The sequence below is a fragment of the Aegilops tauschii genome, chromosome 7 (assembly GCF_002575655.3).
Source record: "Aegilops tauschii subsp. strangulata cultivar AL8/78 chromosome 7, Aet v6.0, whole genome shotgun sequence".
NCBI classification, from domain to species: domain Eukaryota; kingdom Viridiplantae; phylum Streptophyta; class Magnoliopsida; order Poales; family Poaceae; genus Aegilops; species Aegilops tauschii.
In genome coordinates, this window is record NC_053041.3 from 651,508,097 (window position 1) to 651,531,856 (window position 23,760).

General features: G+C 43.8%; 1 protein-coding gene across 9 annotated transcripts; it reads right to left on the reverse strand.

Annotated features, from left to right (window-relative positions):
* Window positions 1-7,305: 7,305 nt before the first annotated feature.
* LOC109782965 (uncharacterized) lies at window positions 7,306-17,869 on the reverse strand. 9 transcript variants are annotated; one of them, XM_073505611.1, is made up of 10 exons: window positions 17,491-17,869; window positions 17,016-17,189; window positions 15,120-16,181; window positions 12,166-14,284; window positions 10,963-11,982; window positions 10,782-10,883; window positions 9,395-10,414; window positions 8,190-9,224; window positions 7,861-8,020; window positions 7,306-7,698 (listed from the first exon to the last, which is right to left on the reverse strand). In XM_073505611.1, exons 3-9 carry the CDS (start codon window positions 16,167-16,169, stop codon window positions 7,905-7,907), a joined length of 6,462 nt encoding a protein of 2,153 aa, XP_073361712.1. In that variant the 5' UTR covers window positions 16,170-16,181; window positions 17,016-17,189; window positions 17,491-17,869; the 3' UTR covers window positions 7,306-7,698; window positions 7,861-7,904. The 9 variants fall into 9 exon arrangements, 7 of the variants coding, with proteins under 7 accessions (XP_073361712.1, XP_045087129.1, XP_040251250.1 ...); XM_045231194.2 differs by having other exon boundaries at window positions 15,120-16,187; XM_040395316.3 differs by having other exon boundaries at window positions 15,120-16,187; window positions 17,016-17,333.
* Window positions 17,870-23,760: the final 5,891 nt, after the last annotated feature.

Below are 23,760 nucleotides of genomic sequence, written 5' to 3' on the forward strand. Positions count from 1 at the left end.
GTACATTGCCCGCCAGGCATGTGCATGCATGATACATTGAAGCTGGAGTGTCTACAAGTCTACCAGCTTCATGTTAGGCCGATCGGTTACACCAGGGACGTGTTTGGTTTGGTCCATAAACGTGAGTGATTGATTTACAGACTGCAATTTGTTACAATTATTACAATCTATCAGAGATACCTTAAGTTGTTGAGGGAACCCATGAAATCAGGTATGCTTGTGCCGTTGAAGTCAATATATAGCTCAGATTAAGATATCTCAGGTGTTGCAAAGTAGCCAAAGAGGAGCTCATCTCTCCTGCCGACAAGCTCAATGATATTCTCATGTTTGGATGATAGCCGTACGTATCCATGTCAATGTTGCAGAGGTTGAGCTTGATTACATGGCCAGTTCGATTGCTGCACTGAACACCCTTCCATTGATAACAGTCGACGAGGCTTGCCTTGAAGGACAGGAGCGCATCTCACACACCAAGGGAAGTGGATGCTGCTTGGGAGATGAGCAAGCAAAGGAGTAGTGCAGTTCCTCGAACGAGGAGCGCGAGCTTGGTCAGATTGGTCGGAAATGGCAGACGGAGAAGACAGTGGAGCGAGCAGACTAAAAAATTCAGCCCAGTTCAGACAAATTCTGAGACGATAACAAGTTGAGTGCTATAGCGTGAACAGACGACAAGTTGCAGTCTGAGCCATTACAAGACTTGCACCTGCACTAAAGTGTCCATTTCTTCGGAAGTTTCAGCTCGTGACGGGCAGTCATCTCTGTGAACCTCCACAATCACTCTGCAGTTGGCAAGTTACAAAACGGAACACTGCCTTCTATTCCACAGGTGAATGCTAAATATGTTGACCCGCAAAAAAAATTGCTAAATAGGTTGACCTTGAACTGTCACAAAACACTGCTACCTCCGCCCTGATTTATTGGTCCTTTTCGTATTTTGTGCAAAATTTTCATCATAGATTTAACCAACAAAATGTTAATGCATGTCATAAATTGTTGGATTTATATTTGAACATAGTTTTCGATAATATAATTTTTTATGTATAACTAATATTTTATTAGTTAGATCAAAATATGACACTAAATACGAGGGGACTAATAAACCGGGACGAAGGTAGTACTACACGATACTACTGTCATTTCCCCAACTCTGCTCTGCTCTTTTCTCTCGGCGCCGGGCTACTCCTCTCCCGGCTCCGGCGCCACCACAGAGCTCCCCCGTCCGGCCACTCCGCGGTGGCGCGATGGACCTTGATCCTGGTCGGACGGCTGGAGATATGTCTTTCGGCGGTGATGAAGGTCCATGGCCTGCCGGCTGGCCGGCGGCGTGGCTGCAGATCTGCTCTCCAAGTGTGGACCTATCTGCTCTCTAATCTCTATTGTTTGATATTTTTTTTCCTTTTGACTTTTCTACTGCCTTGAAATTGAGGCCCATGCGCCTTCCTGGAAGCCGCCCAGGAAATTGAGGCCACGTGGGTCCTTTTTATATATCATTTCATGTGGACTATGATCAATAAATCTTCGCTATACCCCTCAAAAAAAATATGCGTCCCTGTTGTCTCAAAGAAAAAAGTGCATCCCTGAAGTAAGCAAACTTTTTGCTTTCCTTTGTTCTAAAAAATAAAAATTCTACTCGCATATTATAATTGGATTCTAGTTGATTAATAAAGCTCCCAAATTTCGATGCAAAAATAAATTCGCACATCGCTTTAAATGAACTAAATTAATTAATACTCTCTATTTTCAAAAGAAAAAGTATATCTATTATTTAGGGCTCAACTTTTCTCAAGCATTCGTTTTCTATGTTGCAGTGGCTACGCCATCCACCAGCCCATCGCCTCGCGCAGTGGCTGCCCGGGTCCTTCTCCGGCGCCCCACCATCGGGAGCGGCAGATCCTCATCTATTGTGTTGCCTCCATACACAATGGCCACATGAGGCAGAGTAGTTGGGTATTCTCCGACAGCGAAGGCAACAGGCGGCGCATCATGGTGATTCTTATTTGACACATTAAGCATCAAATAGTTGTCATTTGGCGCAGACGAGGGAGAGGTAGCGATGTAAATGAGCCGGCTCATTTTAGATGGCGAACCTACTAGAACATCTGATTTTGAGAACCATCCTAACCGGTTTTAGGAAGCGTCTAGAAAGTTCTTGAATTTTTCCAAGGTTTATTTCGGCTTTCCTATTTTATTTTTAATTATTTTTATATTTAAATAACAAACAAAATGATTTTTTTAATATTTTCAGAGTTGCAAAAAATGTTCAGTGTTTTTGAAAATGTTTACACCCATAAAAAATTATTGTGTTTTCTAAAAAATGTTGGAAAATTTAGAAAGTGTTCATGTTTAATTTTTTTAAATGTTAGCACTTTCCCTTTGTTCTGAAAAGAAAAACTCTACTCGCATATTGTAATTGGATTCTAGTTCCTAATTTTGATGCAAAAATAAATTCCTGCGCTAGTTTAAACGACATACCCTATTTTCATAAAAGTAGATCTGGTTTGGGGAACCGTCCTGATCGTTATTGGAAACTTTCTTGAAGGTTTTTGACATTTTTTTTGGTTGGTTCATTTAGGTTTTACTTTTATTTCTCTCTTTTTTTACAATTTTAGAAAACACAAATATATTATAATTTTCAAAAAATATTTGCAAATTTGCAAATATGTTTGCGTTGCCAACAAGGTACTAGTCAATCACTATGGATGAATCTATGATATGTGAAATGCAGCACATCCATCATTTGAACTATTGCCAATGAAGAAGATTCTTTCTCACCAAAAAAGCATGTGGCCTCTGTGACATAGTCGATCGAGACTAAACCAAATTAGCCATGTTGATATGTACGGAATTTAAGAAAACACATCTTTCTGATCAACTTGTTTATTTTTTACTAGGCAAAATAAAAATTAACAAAAAAATGAGCCTAGATATTTGCAGATCTATATTTGTTTACATCTCTGCGGAAATTTTATAAAACAGTTACAGATAAGTAAAAAAATTGTTTTTACCAACAATCCATATCCTAACATTAATTGGAAAATTTGTTTATTTTTTACTAGGGAAAATACAAATTAACAGAAAAAATGGCCCTATGAAGGCACCCAAGACCAACCCAAGCATGCTTGCACGCCCTAGCCACCTCGCCAGCAGAGACATTCAATAGTAGTACGCGCCAGACACTATTTATATCTTCTACACCCGACCGCCAAAGACTCTACCGTCAAGTCCTACCGCCGTAGACCTCAGGGGTAGGCTGTGTTAACCTACCGCCAAAGACGATGGCAGTAAGAAAATGGTCAGATCATGAATTTTTTTGAACCGAGGTCAAATCGCGCTAAAGTTTACAAAATGGGTCAAAACAGTGAATTCGGCCGCATGTCGTATCCGCTGTCAAAATGCTCTTAACAGATGAATGCAGTCAATTTAACGTACTTGAAAGCTTAAGTTATTGGCATACTCGCAAATAAAGCGGAAAATGAAAAAAATTGTCCTCATGGTCATAAATTTTGGTTTCATATCAGAATCATAAGATTTTTGGGCATTCGATATTTCAATTAGGCATAACAAAGATTTTTGGGTAGTTTCCAATTAACATTTTTTGGTGTACAGATATCACCAAATTTTCCGTGGGTTCGATATTTAGACTTTTTTATAATCAAATGTATTATAAAAAGTTTGGTAATACAAAACATTTTATTTCAACTGACATTTTACAACTACTACAATATTTTTAAATATTCCATATTTGCATATTGCATTTTAATATTTTTGAAAGCTAACAAGTTGACGCCTTTGAAGATTTAGATTGTCATGGCAATATCAGAAGTTGGCAAATAAAAGTGAAATATGATAAATTCAAGAATTTTTTTGTGTCAACGAAGAAAAGTTCTCATCTCAGCTGTGGATGTGACTTCAAATTATCACATGAAGATTTTTGGAATATTCAAAATAGTCATTTAGGCTTTGTTTGGATGTAAGATATTTAAGTATCTGGCCCAGATAATAATAGACGAGATTCCTAATCTCCCTACACTGGTTTGAATGAAGCTGACCCCTCTCTTGAGTGGTCGACACAAACATCACAACATGGTGAACCGATGACCATGTCCCGTGAGCCCTGTCATGGATCTCTCCCAGGATTCTCTCTATCTCTTCTAGATGTAGATCATCGTTCTAGGTGCACGCTTCATCTCCTATTGCCGGACAACTTAATTGTTGCTTTCATACAAACACATATTTTTGTCATGGATCTCTCCCAAGACATTTTTCTTATACTCCATACTATAATTGGATATCAGAGCTTTTTGTTTCTTATGTGATTTCCCACTGCCCATAAGCCTATTTGTCTGCCATGAACTTTTTTTTTGCAAGAAGCCCGCAAATGACAAATCTCGCTTATTGCCAGTAGTGGTTAGCCCTCGACTATGTATGTAGATGAGTGCAGCAACAGGAGCGGAAGGCCTTCGCCGCCACCGTGATGGGGGGTCCCAAGCAGGTGGCAGGCAGGATAGCCTCGGGGTTGTCCATTGCGGCTCGAATCGGCGGGCGCGAGGGCTTCTGGGTGGGATTCGGATGTGGGGTGGCGGCGGGCGGCTGGTCAGAGGGGACGAGAAGAAGCGGGAGTTGGGAAATGATTGGAGACGATGGATAGAGCTGACAGCTGGCACCCCATGGCCACCTCAGTCCTGACACGTGGGACCGGCGTGTCATATCCGCTGTCAAAATGCTCTTAGCCGGTGAATGCTATCAATTTAACGTATTTGAAAGATTAAATTATTGACAAAGAAGTGGTAAACTCGCAAATAAAAGGGAAAGTGGAAATAAATCCTCGCGATCATAAATTTTGGTCCCAAATCAGCATCATAAGTTTTTTGGACATTAGGTATTTCAATTAGGCATCACAAAGATTTTCAGTAGTGCAACAGGCTGTCTACCTTGTGGTGCTGAGTTCGAATCCTAGGTCTCCCAGAATTGGTGTTTTCTTTTCTCTCCCCTTTTCCTTTTTGAACAGGTTGCTAGCCCGGCCTGCTTAGCGTCGCTTAAAGCTCGGATTAAAGGTCGGATTAGGAGCTCCCGTGAGCTGCAGCCTAGTAGTATTATGTTTTTTTTTCATAAAGTTGTTTCCTTTTCCTTTTCAAAAATTTTATATGTTTTTCCCGTAAAAAATGAGTGAACCCTTTTGGACTTGACAATAATCTTTTAAAATCATGTGGATTAAGTTTTTTTAATGTGTGATTTTTTAATGATATGTAGATTTTTATATGTCATGATTTTCTTTTAAAAAATTGCATGTACAAAATATTTAAATATTATGAACATCTTTATACCTGTCAAATATTCTTAAATACCATAGAAATTTCGTTTTGAATTGCATGGACATTTTTAAAAAAATGTACGAGTATAATTTATAAAACTACAAAAAACTACCAAAAGACCAACTTTGGAAAAGCAGGAAAAAACCCACATAACCAACTCCGCTCAGGAAGCATTTCCCCCTGCCACGGAGCTATTGGACCAGCCCAGTTTCATCTCTTCGTTCGCATGGTCTTTTTCCTTTTCTGTTTCTTTTTTACGATTTTTCTTTGTTTTCACACTAGTTTCTCATGTTTTTATTTTTTTCATTTTTTTCTTTATTTCTTTCTTGGTTTTCTATGTTTCTTTCTCTTTTTGTTTCTTTTTATTTATCCTCATTTTTCTATGGTTTTATTTGTTTCTTTCTCATTTTTCATCTGTTTTCTTTGTTTCTTTCTCGATTTTTCACTGTTTTCTTTGTTTCTTTCTCGATTTTTCACTGTTCCATTCTTTTCGTTGGTTTCTTTGGTTTTTCATTTTATTTTCTTTACTTTTTTTTCTTTTGGTTGGGTTCTTCATTTTCTATTTTTTGTTCTCGATTTTCATAGGTTTCTTTATCGGTTTTCACTGCTTTTCATTATTCTTGCACATGTTTCTTCGGTTATCTTTTTTGTCTTCTTTGTTCTTTGATTTCTTTATTTCTTTTTTTGGGGTTTCAATATTTTTTGTCATTTTTCTTTGTTTCTTTTGTTTTTATTCTATATTTTTCGTATACGTCAAGGGCATTTCTCTAATACACGTTTAGCATTTTTAAATAAATGTTTAACAGTTTTTGAGTACACGGTCAACATTTTTTCTGTATGCACTTCAAAAAATTCGAATGCTTGATTAACGTTTTTCAAATACAAAATTGATATTTTCTTATACATGGTCAGCATTTTTTCTATATACATTTTCACATTTTGTAAATGCTTGATTATCATTTTTCAACTACAATAATAGCATATTTTTAATACATGGTCAACATTTTTTCTATACACATTTAACATTTTTGAAATACTTGATTAACATGTTTTTCAAATGCAATATTAACATTTTTTAATACATGGTCAACATTTTAGAGCCTGAAAATAATTAGTGATGTACAGATTACAGAGCAGAGCTGAGTCAATCATGAGCTTGCTAATCTCACCTCGCTGAATCAATTAAGAGTTGTGGTTGCAGGAACGGTGAATCGTTAGATTAATCAACACTTCTCTTCCAAAACAAAATAAAAAAATAAAAAATCAACTCTTCTCCTCCCTCTACATGGGTGATGGTGTAGCTGCAAGTAAACAGGCAACTTCAACTCTGTTCTCTTCTTTCTTGTCAGATCATGACATGCCAGCTATTTTTCTGAATGAAGGAATCAAGTGTTTCGATGCGAATTCGACAAAAGATCGTCCGCAACTTCAACTCTGTTCTCTTCTTTCTGATCAGATCATGACATGCCAGCTATTTTTCTGAATGAAGGAATCAAGTGTTTCGATGCGAATTCGACAGCAGCAAGGAATGGCCTCATCCATGACTTTGAGTTTACTTGAGAGCCAGATGAACGAGGTCAATGTTGACACCGTCGTCTGTATCACCATAACATAGTTGAGGCCTGAGGGAGGAGAACTATTTTCTTCTGAAGCCACCAGTTCCATGGGTGTAAACTGAACATACATTCAGCCCAAACATACGTTCTTCTGAATCCATTTCCATGGGTGTAAACTGAACCATAGCTAGCTAATACTACTAACCCAATAGAGATTCCCTGAGCAAGATGCAGGGAATCGTCCCCTGATCAGGAAGATGGAATGAGCATGAGGAAATTTATAAAAACATACTGCTAACTGAACAGATTAAAGTGTAGGAGTACTTGCCCCAACTTCAACTCCGGCTCCAGGCAAGGGCAACCCCAAATTTAGAGAAGAACAGTTTAGAGAAGAAGCAAGATTTAAAATGATGTAAAATGCAGCACACACCGAGCACTTGAACTGTTATGGTATACTCCGCGCTGTTCGCCGAGCACAATTTAGAGAAGAACAGTTGATCCGCTGCTACAAAACATTCTTCAGGTTGCAGAACCTGAAAGGATGTATGGATATCACAAATAGTCTGTTCCCATGCAGCTACACGACTGGTTCTTCTCTCGACGCATTAAATTAAACGCATTGTCGATACTATAAGATACAAAACCGTCGCCTTCGCCAAAGACATGCCAACTAAAAAAAAGCAAGAAATTTTGTTGATCTAACTTCAAATTCGTGTTGCGGCATCATTTCGGCTTTTGGCTCCACTACTGCTTTCATGCATACAGTTAGATGTAACCAAGCAGCAGGATGAAGATCTCCAAGGATGGCTAGTGTCCTCTTCCACCTGCTCCTACCAAGATTTCAAGTAGATGAGATCAGCTTAGCTTAACTTATCACCGAGGGATATCATGGTGCTTCCAACATAGATTAAATTAATTTAACTGACACTAATTGATATAGAAAATAGGAAGAGGACTGCGATTGATAACAGCGGAAACAAAAAGAATAGTACCAAATTGATTCAGTGGAGAGGGCGGTCCGATCTCGGCTTCTTAGCTAGCTACCATGCACTTTCTCCTTTCCCCGATCCGCTTGCTGTGCTCGGTGCACCTCCTGTTCCTTGTTTTTATGTCCTGAACTTGATGCAGCTACCACTGCTTCTTCTTCCTCCTCTGCAACCAAACAGATGAAATTAACATAGAATAAACAGCTTCCTGTTCCTCCTCTGCAGCCATTGTGTAGGCTAACCAAACAGATGGAATCAACAGCAGGGAATTACAAAAAAAAAAAAAAGACAAAGCTAGCATACGAACAAACACATTGAGAGTTGTCTTAATTTACCTCCAGATTCAACCAAGTGCTGGGACAGTATATCCCTCACCCTGACACCATCATCTGCTACATGCCACACTTGCTTGATGCGATTATACTCCTGATCGCTCGGCATGCCTACACCGTCCTCCTCCATGTCTATCACTATGTTATGCAACATGCAGCACGTGTCGACTGTCCGGTACGCTTCAAGTTGATTAGTTGGACGCCACCCTTCTCCCTGTAGGCACTTCCACATGTCTTTCAATCTTGCTAGTGCCCTCAGCGCGACAGCTGTAGTTACAGAGTTTAGTCTCTTATTGAACTCTACTTTTGAGTCTGAGTCTAAGAGGTTACTCTCCAGCTGATAAGGTGTGAGGAGCCACGGACGAAGAGAGTATTCTTCATTACCAATGATGTATTCCCTGACTGCCGATCCACCACCTGATGATATCTTCAGCTTGCTACCATTCAACCAAGTACCCTTCTCGCAGTGCTTGAAGATACCAGAGTTGCGCAAAGCCGCCATGCTTGACAAATGCACGTGGGGCCGCCACAAGTAAATGTCTCTGAACCTCATATCAGGATCAAGGACGGCTTGCATGAGTATGCCTTCATTCTCCTCATGGTCACGGTTTTGTGATCCAAATGTGATGCGAGTTGTATGTACTACACCACAGCAGTTGGGCATGCCATGGACCTTGTGAAACTTGCGCTTCATCTTCTCCATTTTTTGGGAAGAGTATGACCAACGCACATGGGGCAATGCTCGCTCCACCATAGCCTTAACAAAACTCTGAGTTACTAGTGAGGCAGTTGACTCGTTCACACCAAGAAAGGATCCTATGGTAACGGGTGAATCACCAGAGTTCAGGATTCTCAGAGCGATGGCTACTCCATCCTGCAAAGACATCACTCTCCCGTCAACAAAGCTGTGATTCCTTGCCATCATATCTTCCAAAAATGGGATCTTCACCAAGCTGCAGACATAACCAAAGGTATTTCTTCTCATTTTGTACACGGATTCAAACCCTTGTGCATCCGCAATAGAAGATGATAAGGTTCCTGCATTGAAAGAACATTGGTTACATAATCTCTAATTTACAAGGCAAGAGGTAACATATTACTCTTTATTTGTCATACTCGGGGTAAAAGTAGCAGAATACGTACAGAAAAAATTCACTTTGCAGCATATAGAGATGTGGAAATTAAAGCGATGGTGCGTGTTACTATACCTCCACATTCGATCAAGTGTTGGGACAGTGCATCCCTCACCCTGATGGCATCCTCATCTGCTAACTGCCGCACTTGCTTGCTGTAATTCTCCTCCTTTTCCTCCTCTTTATCCCCCTCCATGTCTATCACTATGTTATGCAATATACAGCACGTGTCGACTGTCCAGTACGCCTCAAGTTGATTATTTGGACGCCACCCTTCTCCCTCCAGGCACTTCCATGTCTCCTTTAACCTTGCCAGTGCCCTCAGCGCGACGGCTGTAGCGGCAGAATGTCTCCTGTTAAACTCAACTTTGGCGCCTGAGAGTGAGAGGCCATTCTCCAACTGGTAAGGAGTGAGGAGCCAAGGACGAAGAGGGTATCCTGCATCGCCAATTATGTATTCCTTGACTTCCGATCCTCCACCTGATGGTACCTTCAGGTTCCTACCATTCAGCCAAGCACCCCTCTCGCAGTTCTCGAAGAGAGGAGATTTGTGCAACATGCTTGACTGGTTCATGTTTCGTTGCGATCCCAATGAAATGCATGTGAACCTCATATCTGGCTCAAACATGGCTTGCATTAGCACGCCATCATTTTCCTCATTCTCATGGTTTTGCGATCCAAATTTGATGTGAGTTGTATGTACAACACTGCAGCAGTTTGGGAGGCCATGGATCTTGTCAAACTTGCGCTTGATCTTCTCCACTTGAGCGGAGCCAGGAAAGCTGATGTGGTGCATTGCTCGTCCTTTCATAGCCTTAACAAACCTCTGAGTTAACAGCGAAACCGTTGACCCATCCACACCAAATGATGATCCCACAACCTCGGGTGTCCCGCCGGAGTTCAACATTCTGAGAGCAATGGCTACTCCATCATGGAAAGACATCGCTCGCCCATCAACAAAGGTGTGTCCTCCTATCATCATATCTTCAGAAAGGGGCACCTTCACCAAGCTGCAGATGTAACTAAAGGTACTTCTTCTCATTTTGTACAAAGACTCGAATCCTTGCGTGCCCACCATAGAAGATGATAAAGTTTCTGCATGGCAAGAGAAGTACAAAACTGGTTATACAGTCTCTAATTTACAATGCAAGAGGTAACACATTAATTTAAATTTTTCATACTCAGGGTAACCTAGCATAACAAGAAAGGCGAGGGGGGCAACCAAATCAGAAAGTAGCTATGCATAAAACAACCCACACATACATTCAGCGCTGCGGATAAAATTTATGTCATCTGAAACAACTCGTAATCGTGTGAAACAAAAAATTTATGGAATCTATTCAGTCACCCAGCAGCATAAGTGGATGGAAGGTGTTAGAAAATGAAACAAAAGTATAATAAGATAGAGCGGCTAGCATTTGAATCTAACTTGCAGTTGCCACTTCTTGTATATAACACGTACCATTTTCTTGGGCTGTCAATTTTTTGTTTGTGTATAATTTCCCTCGATCTGTTGTTTGTAGTTGGTGTGCTTCTTGTTCCTCCTCTGCAGCAAATGTGTGGACTAACAAAGTAGGTGAAAGATGGAATCAATGGGAGGGAAAGAAAAATAAAATGAACAGATAAGAGCTGTGTTATTTTACCTCTAGAATCGACCAAGTGCTGGGACAGTACATCCCTCACCTTGACAGCATCCTCGTCTAATAACTGGCTCACTTGCTCGATGCAATTCTCCTCCTGATTGCTCAGCATGACTGCACCCTCCTCCTCCATGTCTATCACTATGTTATGCAACCTACAGCACGTGTTGATTGTGCACCGCAAATCATTTTGATTATTCGGATGCCAGCCTTCTCCCTGTAGACACTTCCACGTGTCTTTCAACCTTTCCAGTGCCCTCAGCGCCATGGCTGTAGCTGCAGAGTGTCTCTTGTTGAACTCCACTTTCGAGTCTGAGATATCACCCTCCAACTGGTAAGGGGTGAGGAGCCATGGACGAGGAGGGTATCCTGCATCACCAATGATGTATTCCCCAATGTCTGAGCCATCTGATACCTTCAGCTTGGTACCATCCAACAAAGTACCTTTCTCGCAGGACTTGAAGAGCCAAGAGTCGTGCAAAAGACTTGACTGGTTCATGCTACTTGATGCTCCAAACCAAATATTTGTGAACCTCATATCTGGATCAACGACGGCTTGCATTAGTGTGTCAGCGTTCTCCTCATGGTCAAGGTTTGGTGATCCAAATTTAAAGTAAGCTCTATGTACAACACCGCAACAATTTGGCAAGCCATGGATCTTGTCAAACCTGCACTTGATCTTCTCCATTGCTTGGAAATTGTATGGCCAGTCCAAATGGCGGAACGCTCGCTCCTGAATAGCCTCAATAAACCTCTGAGTTACAAGCGAGACAGTGGACTCGTTGACACCAAGAGAGGATCCTACGACCACCGGTGGTTCACCAGAGATCAGCATCCTCACAGCAGTGGCTACTCGATCTTGTAAAGACATCACTCTCCCATCAACAAAGGTGTGATCCCTCGCCATCATATCTTCCAAAAATGGCAACCTCACCAAGCCGCAAATGTAACTGAAGGTGCTTCTTCTCATTTTGTACACAGACTCAAATCCTTGTGGGTCCACCATACAAGATGATAAGGTTTCTGCATGGCAAGAAAATTACAAAATGATTACATGATACTAGGAAGGTACATAATATATCCCGTCGTCATGCACTATGTATGGACGAAAAGCAGGAGATAAAATCAAAAAGAATTTATAAACTGGTAGAAAGAGTGCTCAAACAAATCAAGAAAAAGCTTGTACGTATGTTTGATTTTCTGTACCTTCAAATATGGCAGAGCTGCTAATATTTGAATCCAGCTTGTAGTTGTCACCTCTCGTGTACAAAACGTACCATTTTCTTTCGTTGTCTCCATCACGTGCATATGCCTTGACATGCTCCACTTGACTGAACTTGTCCCACTCAGTGCCAGATTGTCCCGCGACTACGGCAGAGAGCAGCCATAGCCTACAGAATAACTGCAAATGCCTTGGCTTTATGTCTCTCATGTATTCTGGGAGTTTTTCCATGGTGTAATCCTTCAGGACCAGCCTCTCGAGTGAAGCGATACGCTCCAACACCTTCAACTTTGGGCAGTACATGATGGTAAGCTTCTGCAGATTGGGGAGATTGGTGATCCTCTCCAGGTCAGGGCATCCATTCACTATAAGCTCAACAACAGAAGGGAAGCTCTCAATGTAGCTGAGGTGCTTGACATGTACTAGAATTAATATTTTCAAAGAGCTTGCATTGGAGGCAAGGCCTGGAGGAAAATGCCTCAGTCTGCAATTATTGAGCACAAGCTTCTCCAAACGGCGCATGGCTTGTACTTGCTCCTCCCACTCCCACTCCTCCCATTCCACCATTCCGCCCAAGCTCAATTTGTTTAACCTTGGAAATGAAGCTGATGCCACCTGCAAGAATCCAGTCCCCACATGTTTGATGCATGGAGCACGACGGACCTGTAGAAGCTGCAGATTGGGCAGCTGGCACAACCCATTGGGAAGTTGTGTGCAACAAGCCAGGTCATCAATCAATAAAGTGTTCAAGTTGTCGAGGGGCACCATTGATGTGGACATCATCCAGCTCGGAAGTTGCCGGCCAAAATACCCCTTGATATGAAGATATTCTAGACCAGGTGGAGGGCAGAGCTTATCGAGAACCTTCTCAATTCGTTGCTGCTCTTCCTCAGAGACACCTTCCTTCTCTTTGACCAACCCATCATCTCCCAGTTTACTGGTGCAATACAGGAGTAGACTAATAAGATGCATCTTCTCGCTGAGCCTAGCATTAGCAGCAAATGAGGCAGCAGATACATTCTCTAATTCAGTTAATACAAGAACTCTGAGTTGGGAAAGAGGCCCCAACTCGTCCAAACTGCACCAATCACCATCCAAGTGGGCTCGAAACTGCAACAGTCTCCTCATATTTGTCAGACCACTAAACCCTCTAGGTACCATACATTCTATGGGAAGTGAAAGTAATCTCAGCTGGTCAAGCTTCACAATGCTATCAGGAAGATTCACCAATTTTGTACATCCACCAAGGTCAAGGAATTGCAACAGTTTCATCTTGCCAATGTTCCCTGGAAGAACAGATATATCAACATTTACTAGTGCAAGATACCTCATGTGCTTGAGTTGATGCAACGATTCAACCAATGAAGCCACATCTGCAGATTCTATATGCAGAGTCCGCAAACTAGAAAAAATAACCAGTGAATCACCAGGCTTCATCTTAATCTGGACAGTTGAGATCAATGTTCTCACTGATTGCTGCCCCTGTAGAGATTTCCAATCAAGTTCACCTGATTGTGATCGGTTAGTTTCTATGGACAACCGAAGAAACTTTTGTGAACCAAGTTTAGCAAGAATATCATTGTCTCCATCTTGAGTTACGAGTGCTTCATCTTTAGTCATATACTGAGCAAACGAGCGAACAACATCATGCATGCTGCAAACCCATAGATCAACATATGATTTATCTGGCTCTATCAGGTTCCTAGATACCAACTCCTTGTAGTAATTTTCTCCCAATTCTTCTAAATCATTAGAATTTCCATGAATAAACCCTTCACTAATCCACATTGCAACAACTTCATCCTTAGTAAAAATTCTACTTTTAGGAAGAAGAGAGTAGTACAGAAAGCACTGCTTCAGGTAAGAAGGCATATATTCATAGCTTAAGTATACTGTGTGGTTGAGCTCATTGGGCATTTTAGTTGTTGCCCATTTAGAATCATCCAAAACCTGCTGCCAGTCACGATGTAGCCCCCCTCTTTCACGCAAGAGTCCTCCCATCACTTTAACAGCAATTGGTAAACAACCACATTTTTGTACAATTTTCAGTCCGATGTCCTTTAGCGTACTGATGTGGTCTTCATCTATCTCACTTGAGCATACCTGCAAACATACGATACAAGGGACCGATACAATTAATTAACTATGTACCAAGATCCTCTAAGGCGCCCAGTTTTACGTCTTAACTATATACAAGGGACTAGTTGATGTATCAAGGTATGATTGACTATGCAATAAATACTCAAAGTACAGAAAGTACATGCCAAAAAGAAATGTTATTACTTCCTCAAAAAAAATGTTATTAAATATACTTACTTATCATTGTTGTACATTACGAAGATTTGTGCAATGGAACATACTGCCTAGAAAACATTTTTTATGGTCATGAAATTATCTTATCTCTCAAGCTCCTAAAATGCATAATACTACGCCAGACATTAATTACTAAAGTTACTCACTACATGAATATACGACCCATGTCTTTTCGCTGGCAGGGGTTCGTGTTATATTCTTTAGTTGTATTTGCAGGGGTTCACCAAAATTGTTATGACACTGTTGAGTAACTGAGCACTTGGATTTTCATCCATAAGTTGGAAAACGAGATTGGATAATCACAAAAAGTTAACTCACTACATGGACATACGACCAATGTCTCGTCATTGGTAAAAACGATACATATATAATTATCCAAATTTCCAATTATTCCTCAAGCTCGATTAAACAACATCGTGTCTCTGAACGTGTCTCAATTAGTGTTGTGGCATATTTCCCTGTTTAGCACCATGGTTTGTTGACACTAGCAAAGTAATCTTAACACGTAATTAATGGCTCATATTAACTTGGGAGAATCCTAACATTTCTCTTAATTAACTACATAGTACTATTAGCAAGTAGACGGAGATAATGAAAGAGATTTAACGTCTAATTAAGTACAGACCTGCTTCTTGAGCAATAACCAGGCGTCATCGGGCACTAATGTGTCGACGTGGTGGTAGGGCCGTATAGCTGTCACCCCTTGGGCGACACGTTCATCTCTAGTTGTGATGAGGACACGGCTGCCTGAAGCAGCAGCATTGGCTAAGGGTATTTTGAGCACACCCTCCCACGCTCCATTGTCCCACACATCATCCATTACAAGCAATGTCTTATGGTCCTTCAAGGCCTGCATTAGGGCTCGGTGAAGCGCGTCCTTAGCATTTCCGGCCAGCTGGGAGTTTCCACCGGCACCGATGATGGCTCTTCTCAGTAGCTCAACCTCATTGAAGTTTTGGTTGACGCTCAACCATATCTTTTTACTGAACCCGCGTTGGATTGCCTCGTCATTGAAGACCTTCTGGGCGAGGGTGGTCTTGCCGATCCCACCAACACCTACGATAGCAACCACCATGATGCCATTGTTGACATCCTTTCCCGTCTGCATGATTTGGGCCACCAGTGCTCTTGTGTCTTCTTCAATCTTGTCTCCAACAATAGCCGACCGGTCAAAGTCCCCTACCGTCTCCCGGCTAGGATTACCATGATGAGAAATGCGAACATTGCTGCTATGATCCAAATAGGACCCGAGATTGACGAAGTTGAAAGCAGCACTTCGCTCCTTGATGTAGTCAAGCCTCTTGTTGAGCTTTTTGATGCGGGTGCCGATCTCATGAGCATGGGAGGGATTGCGCATGCAGAAGAGCAAGGGGTTGAAACACCCTGCGTCTAGAGTAGTAGATGATCCACGCTCCATGGCCTTGAGCTGACAGAGGTCGAGGATGTCGGTAGCTTCATACATGGCACGCTTGAGCTGCCCCACCCACTCTTGAACGGTCTCATCGGTGATGTTCCTCCTGTCAGCATCAGCCAAGAAGTTTTTGAGGTCCCGGAGCTTGTCGGCCATCTTGTCGATCTCGCCGGAGACGCCCAGCACCGTCCCCACACCATCTGCTGCTAGCTGCGCGAGCATGTGTCCCACGTAGGATGTGAATGCATCCAGCACCATCGCCATTGCACTTGCTGGCTGTTGCTGCAATAGTAAAAGTGAGGTGAAATTCAAGTGGTAGCAGGAGAAACAAGGAGAACGAGCAAGAAGCTTAATTAATCTTGAACTGCCTCAGCAACCAAAGAAATATATAGCAGTTTAATCTACATACAGTTAAATTTTACAAATGGACACTTTACCCTGACGCTTTAGCCTTTAATGGTTTAAGCTTATCTACTGAATACGAACCCTCACGCTTTAATCTTAACACCCCCCTGAATTGCCCGTCTACTCATCTGCATATAGCTTAAGAATTTCAAACAGGATGCGCACCAATAACAATACAACAAGTAGAATAATCAGCCAGCAGTCAATAATCCCCTTTCCAATGACTGAAGGGAGGGGGCAAGAAAAAGGTTTAAAAAACAAATAAGAAGCTTAATTATATAGCTAGTAGAAAACTAAACTTTGAGATGGCTGGATGCCCTGTTTCATTCAGATGTGGAGACAGAGCAGCTCAATCATGGTGAAGAAATGTACAGGAAAAGACGAGGTGAAATTCAAGTAAAAAGGAGGAAGAAGTTGAAGTAGCTAGGTGAAAGTAAGCGTGCAAGGACACAGATTAATCTTGAACTGCCTCACCAACTGAAGAAATATACAGCAGTTTAGTTTCCAGTTACATTTACTATTGACGTGTTGGGAAATTACCCTGACGCTTTAATCTTAGAGTATTATCCATATACTGAACACTGACCCTGAGGCTTTGATGTTAGTAGAATCAGCTAGCAGTCAACAATATAATCCCCTTTCCAAGTAGTGAAGGAGGAACAAGAAAAACAACTTAATTAGCTAGCACTGTAGTACAAAACGCACCTTTGAGATGGACGTTCATTCAGATGTGGCGAGAGAGCAAGTGAATCATGGTGAAGACGTGGGGGTACCCAATGCACGCAGCAGCAGCTTGCCCGACGGCGGAGAAGATGCGCGTTGCCTCCGGCTCAAGTGAGGTGAAATTCAAGTGCTCCACAGACGATTCAGGCACGATGCCTAATTTGAACGGCAGTGATTAGCAAAATAATGCAATCTAACGGATGATTAGACCCATCGTGCGATGATCGGGCAGAAGCTTGTCGTCCCTATAGCAGTGCTCATCCGCATATGGCTCAAGAATTGAGACAAACAAACAGGCTTCTGATGGCCAAACAACAACTTTCATCAATCAGATTTACATGCCACATTTTTTTGTCAGCAGTTAGCTACAAGAATGAGGTAGCCGTCTCGCTAATATAATCCCCTTTCCAATTACTCAAGGAAGGAGGAACAAGAAAGAAAGACAGAAAAAACAAACCTTTTGAGTTGGACGGAACGGATGCACTGTTCACTCAGATCTCAAGACAGAGCACCCCTGCTCAATCATGGTGAGTGAAGACCTCCGGTGCAGCTTTGCCGCGGACGGCGACGGAGGAGAAGATCGATCTGGCAGAAGCTCAGCTCCACCTGCCATACTCCGGCGCGTCGGCTACGGGAGCGGCATTTGAGCTCCTCGTCCGGCCGCGCGGCGCCTCCGCGCACAACAGCTCAGCTGCGACAGCTCCTCTGTCGCGTCGCCACCGCGCGCGCAGCAGAAGCAGATCCGCAGGAGCCAGAGCAGGTGTGTGTGTCTTCTCCGGCGGCGGCAGAGCAAGATGTGGGGGAGCGTTGGTGAGTGAGTGAGTGAGGTCTTTGGATAGTCTGAGGTCGTCGCCTCGTCGGTCTTTGTTTTTGGACGCTCACGTAGTAAATGGCACTTTTAGTCTTTTCTTTTTTTTTGAGAATTTGGCATTTTTAGAGCATCTACAGCCGGGCTTCGCAAATCCGGGCCTTCGAACGCCTGCGTACGCTACCGGGCACGTCTACGGACAGTGACCGATCACGCCTCAAATTAGCCACTCTGCATCCGAGTCTCTCGTATTTCAACCCCTAGATCCATACAAAGCATGCAAAAAAAATCCTACGTACTGCACTAACTAATATTAGCCGTCGGAGATGTCGGCGACGTCGGTGTCGGGCGCCGGCTAGACGGGCGCGTAGGAGGGCTCCAGCTCATCCTCCTCTTGCTCGACCTCATCCATGTAGGCGAGCATCTCCGTCTCCTCTGCGGCCTCCACCTCCTACCGGTGACAGCGTCTGCAGATCCGTGTCGCCAGCTGCTCCGCCTCATCGAGGATGGCCTGCTGCTCCGCCTGCAGATCCGTGTCGCCAGCGTCCCCCACATCATCCTCTTCCTCCAACTCCTCCGGATCCACCGCATCCGAAGGTAGCCCCACGGCGATCCAGGCATCACCTTGCCCGGATTTGCTCAAGGAGCTCGAGCAGGCGCTCTGGTGTAACAAATGGCTGGCTCCTCACCTGGCGACATAGGGGCATGGCAACTAGGCGGACGGGGAGTGGAAAGTGGCGGCGACAACGGGTAAGCGGAGGGAAATGTGGATGATAGGGTTTCGATGCCGGCGGTCGACTTAAATATAGGCACTACGCCGCCCACCGGAGTGGCGCCACGCAGCGACATCGGTCCGGCGGAGGAGACGAGCTTCGAACCGACAGGTTTTCGGGCGTTCTCGCGTGGGACCCCGTCATCAGTCAGACGTGACGGGTGCGCCCTGGCGCCCTCATATCCAGCCCAATTTGGGCTGGATATGAGGAGTGTCGGTTAGCCCGGGCGTTTGAAGCCCGTTTAAGGCACCTGTCTGGATCAGATTTTCGTGTCCGGTTAGTGACCGGGCGAGCCGCCCGAACGTTTGAGACCTGTTTGGAGCGCTCGGCTGTAAATGCTCTTAGGTGTGACACCCAAAATTTTTAATTGGATTTTTTTTCAAACTTTTAATTTTTATTTGAGGAGGGTATTTAAATTTTCTTCTAAAGAACCACCCTCTCAAAAATTTTCTTTTATGGCAAGTGTTCTATTTGGATTCGCCCAAGACTTGATTTTGGTCTTGGAGGTTTTTCCTTTTATTTGGACTCAAAACCAAATGCTTTTCACTTGGGAAATTTCTTTTGAAAAATCTTTTAAATAGCCCCATGGCATTTTCAAGTGATCTTTTGCTCTTTCAAAAATCTCTCTTGCCATGACCTAAGTGGAAATCCACTCCCATAAACCTTCCCTCACCTTTGGATCATGATTTGCATCAAATCCAGCAAGTTGAACCTCCCCATATGATTATTTTTCCATTTAAATCTTATCAAAACAATTTCTGCCTTCCATTCTAGCTATTGGAGATTTACAAAGGAGCTACCATTTCTGTTTTGATTTTTGCCTCCAAACCTTTTCCCGATCCTAGTCCTTTGAACCCTCAACCTAGATCCATGAAGATCCACTGGTCTTCAGTTCAAAATTTTCAAACTATACTTGCTGCAAGTTTGGACCAGATTTGCCAAATTTGATGAAATTCATTCAAATCCTTCTCCAAAAATTCTGGGAAAAATCACGCAGCCTCTGGGTTCATTGAGAGGTCACCTCACCAAGTCCCAGCCCCAGGAAAATTTTTCTTCATGCCAAATCATTTCGTCGAACACCTACTGGACACTGTTGCTGTCATTGTTCAGTTAAGTTCAGAGAACAGTTTCAGTGCACTGTCGTTTTCTTCAGTGTTCGATCTCAATCTCGCCAGTACCCTGGTGTCGCCTTGCTCCCCGTCCCCTCCCCCTTGTTCCTGCGCCGCACGATCCCCTGGAGCCTTGCGGACGTCGGCGACGAGCAGGAGGTGGTGCGCCGCCCCGTGACCGATGCCAGCGGCGGCTTTGCGGCCGCCAGAGAGAGGCGCGGCGCAAACGGCGCCACCCAGCGCCGCCCAAGCCACCGGAGATCGCCGCGTGGTCTTCCACTCCCCAGAACGCGCTGCCACTCTCGTCGTGAACCGCTGGGCGCGGAGCGCGCTCCCTGCCGCCGTCGTGCCCGTGCGGCCACCCCACCGTGGACCGGCGCCATTACGCCAAGCCCGACCCAGTTTAGCAGTGGAACGGCACCAGTAAACCTCTCTGATGCTGCCTGGCCACTCAAACCCCCTGCTCAACCACTGCCTCGCCGTAATCGCTCGCCGGAGATTTCCCGTTCACGGCCATCCCCTCGAATCGCCTATAAATAGAGGCCCCGAGCTCCAGCTAGTGCCCACACCACCTCTACACCCCACCTAGACCCTGCCTAGCCACTGGGAGAGCCTCGGGGAAGTCGCCTTCCTCAACTCCGGCCGCCGCGACCCGCCACGGGATCCAGCTCGATTCGCTCCCGTGCGTGCACCCCTGCCTCCCATCTCTTGCCAGTAACCCTCTAATGCATCCCTCCTTCTGACCCGCGCTTCAATTCGAAGTTTGCAGCACTCCACCGGAGATCCCCACCATCGCCCGAGCCGCCGTCCGCCGGAGAAAGTGTCGCCGTCGACGTGGTGCTCTCCGACGCCCAAGTCCACCACCCACCGACACGGAAGGACACGCTGAAGCTCTTGGTACACTCCGATCCCCCTGTCTCGCCGTGGTTCGACGCCGGCGACCACCGCAGTCTTCGGGCGCCGGCGAACTTTTTAAACCTGACATGTGGACCCCCCCTGTCAGCCTCTATTCTCTTCTCCCCCGAAACGTTTTCTGTTGGCGCCTTCGGGCAAATACATTTTCCCTTAGAGCTGGCGCGTTTCTTTCCGAAGCGTTTTCTGTTTTCTCAGTTTAACCCCTGAAACTTTTCTGTTTCATTACAAATGAGTCCCTGGACAGAAACTCTTGTAACTTTTTAATAAAAAGTGATTTTTTAGTGATTCTTTTTCTGACAGTCTTAAAATTTTGTCTAGTTTTTTATGGGATTTATTTGGAAATTTTTTGGAGAATTTTTTATGCACGCGTTGGTTTTCACGTTAGTGCCCGTTTTCGTTATGCCGTAGGTTCCGGGAGAGGTGACGGAGCCGCGAACTTCGCCGAGCTAGACTCCGACTTCTCTGAACCAGGCAAGCATGTTTGAACCTTTGATATGATAGATGTTTTGCATGTTTGCGTGAGAGGTTGTGCGTGGCATATGAGTGTCAGTGAGTACCTCGTTGCTCGTGAGGCAACGACCCGCATGTTCCAAAGTTGCGATGATCTCTGGTGAGAGATGGCCTAACCATGTGGTGACATGAAGGGCAGCAAGGTGGTACTGTTGTAGCATACCAGCCTTGCGTCATCCGACAAATTCCGACGTTAACGTGAACGGAGTCACGTTATCGTTCTTCCCCTTCCGTGCTACCACATGTTTTCTGCCAGAATGCGGTTTAGTAAGTTGGTAACCTCTTTCCGTGTACACACCAAACAGAGGGGCCGGGATGATGGTTCCATGGTCCTGGATTAAAGCCAGTCATCCGGTCAGGGGGCATGGGTGTTTCCGGTTGGGACCGAGAGGGGGCACCCCTTAGAGCGCGCGTATAGAAATTTGATCCCATGCTACGCGAGGTTGTAGCCTCCCCGTCTCAAGGTTTTTCTTGAACGTTGCCGAGGGTGATTCCTGGCTTCGGAATGTTGAATGGATGTGTACTGGTTAGATGTGTTTCTTCCAAAACACCGTAAACGGAACTAGTCCCCGTGACTACTGAAATCCGTTGGCTGTGGTTAAAGTACAAACTCTGCAGAATCAAATCCTTCCGAGTCATCGTATCCTTGATCAAGTAGAGTGATCAGTATATCCATATCTATCCTCGTGGAAATTTATCCCCGGTGAACAAGCTCAAGTGGTAAATCCAGTTTAATTGTTATTCCTGTGGATGGACTAACCTTTTTTTGTCTCGTACTTGTAATGATTTATATTCTCGAGCTACCGAATTATTGAGCTGCGATATAAGCCCTTTATGTGATGTCGCTCAGACGTCCGACTGTGGCATGATTGTCTTTTACTTTCAATATAAGCCCTTTATGTGATGTCGCTCAGACGTCCGACTGTGGCATGATTGTCTTTTACTTTCAATATAAGCCCTTTATGTGGTGTCGCCCCGACGCCCGACTGCGACATTATTATTATCCTTGCAGTTTCCTCTCGAGGAGTCATTCAGACCCTCGTTTGGCACCCAGTATTTTATTTTGAGATTTCGGGAGAATTACCGCCCGACTTCTCTGTTTTTTCCCCATGCATTATTGTCTCTATGTCAGAACGCACTTGTTATTCCGTTCTTAAGCTTCATGTTTACATTTGTTATATCTTATGTCCGAACTGTCTTGTGAGTACTTTCATAGTACTCACCTGGCTTGTTGATTTGGCCAGATGTTGACGAAGGCGATCTCTTGGATGAAGAGTTTGATAGCGAGTCCCACACCTAGAGGAGTCCCAGTCAGTCCCGTGCGATCCTGGATATTGGTCACTTGTATTATATACGCTTCCGCCACCCGCAATAAATCTCCTCGAGCTTCACTCCGACGCTCGAAGGGCTGTAGTCTTCAGGAGTCATATCACCCGCTCCGCTGTGATATTTCCACCACCGTTGTTATCGTGAGTTAGTAGTTATGCCACCCTATCCGCCGTTATGTTTTATCAGCGTGCATGTAATAAACTGTTGAGCAGTCTCCGCTCAACCTTGTATTATATTCAGTACTCCTGATATTTTTCTTCTGTGACCAAGATATTGTCTACCAGTAAGAAGGTATTCTTCTTTACTGGTCCGTAAAAGGGATTGGTCTCTCAATAAATATTTTATTGAAAAACCGGTCGTGACATTAGGTTTGACAACATTTTTGAGAAACTGATGGCAACGACATGGTAGTTTCTCTAGAGAAGGCATTTCTCGTTTTAAAACTTTGGTGGTTTGATCTCTCTTTACAGATAAAACTGCCATCAAAATGACGTTCGCTTGCCACCGCTGTCTCAGATAGCACCAGCTGGGTAACATTACCGTTGTTTTTTGCCGAGTCTAGTAAGATCTTCTGTGCGCTAATTCATGTTAGTTACCCTATATTATTTTAGACTTATCATGTGGTAAATAATTCATGTTAGTTTCTTCAGAGAAGGCAGTAGAGCTGTGAGCATAGTTTTTAATAGCGCTAAGCATCTTAGCGGCGGACCACTTCCAAATGCTATAGCGTGCTATAGTGGAGCTATAGCGCGCTATTTAAAATGTTTGCTCATTTATTTGGATCAAAGTCTCTTAGCGCAAGACCTTTTGTAAACGCTATAACGTGCTATAGCGGAGCTATTTTAAAACAATGGCTGTGAGGTGGGTCGATGATGTGGGAGAAAAGAAGTTTAGTGGGATGAGTAAGGTGATCATGGCAGCAATACCGACCACGGGTGGTGATCGGCTCTATTGCTAGGAAAAGGAGGTCGATATATGCTAATATTTTCAAAAGGTTGAAGAATAATTGACAAATGGGTGTGCAATGCAAGTCATGCAACACGTAAATGTGGCTTGTGAAAGATATCAATTTAGCTGTAATGCTTTCATCCAAATCAAACTAGACTAAACCTAAACAGTTTACATAATAAGAAAAATAACAGTGATCCTTTTTCTTGAGGGGAACTAACAGTGATCCTAATAATTGGGGTTGCATGCCCACACACGTCAGGTCACATGGCCTGAGCGAGCAATAAGGGAGTAGGCCCCACTACCAATTATCAATGCAGGCTGTACGAGCGAGC

Bases quoted from the DNA above. Each gene is read 5' to 3' on its own strand.
- LOC109782965 (XM_045231196.2), bottom strand. From the start codon at position 16,169: ATGGCGATGGTGCTGGATGCATTCACATCCTACGTGGGACACATGCTC. The intron at 9,225-9,394 runs GTATAGTAACAC...CTTTCAATGCAG, and splicing joins ACACTTGATCGAATGTGGAG to GAACCTTATCATCTTCTATT. The intron at 8,021-8,189 runs GTAAATTAAGAC...GTTTGGTTGCAG, and splicing joins GCACTTGGTTGAATCTGGAG to AGGAGGAAGAAGAAGCAGTG.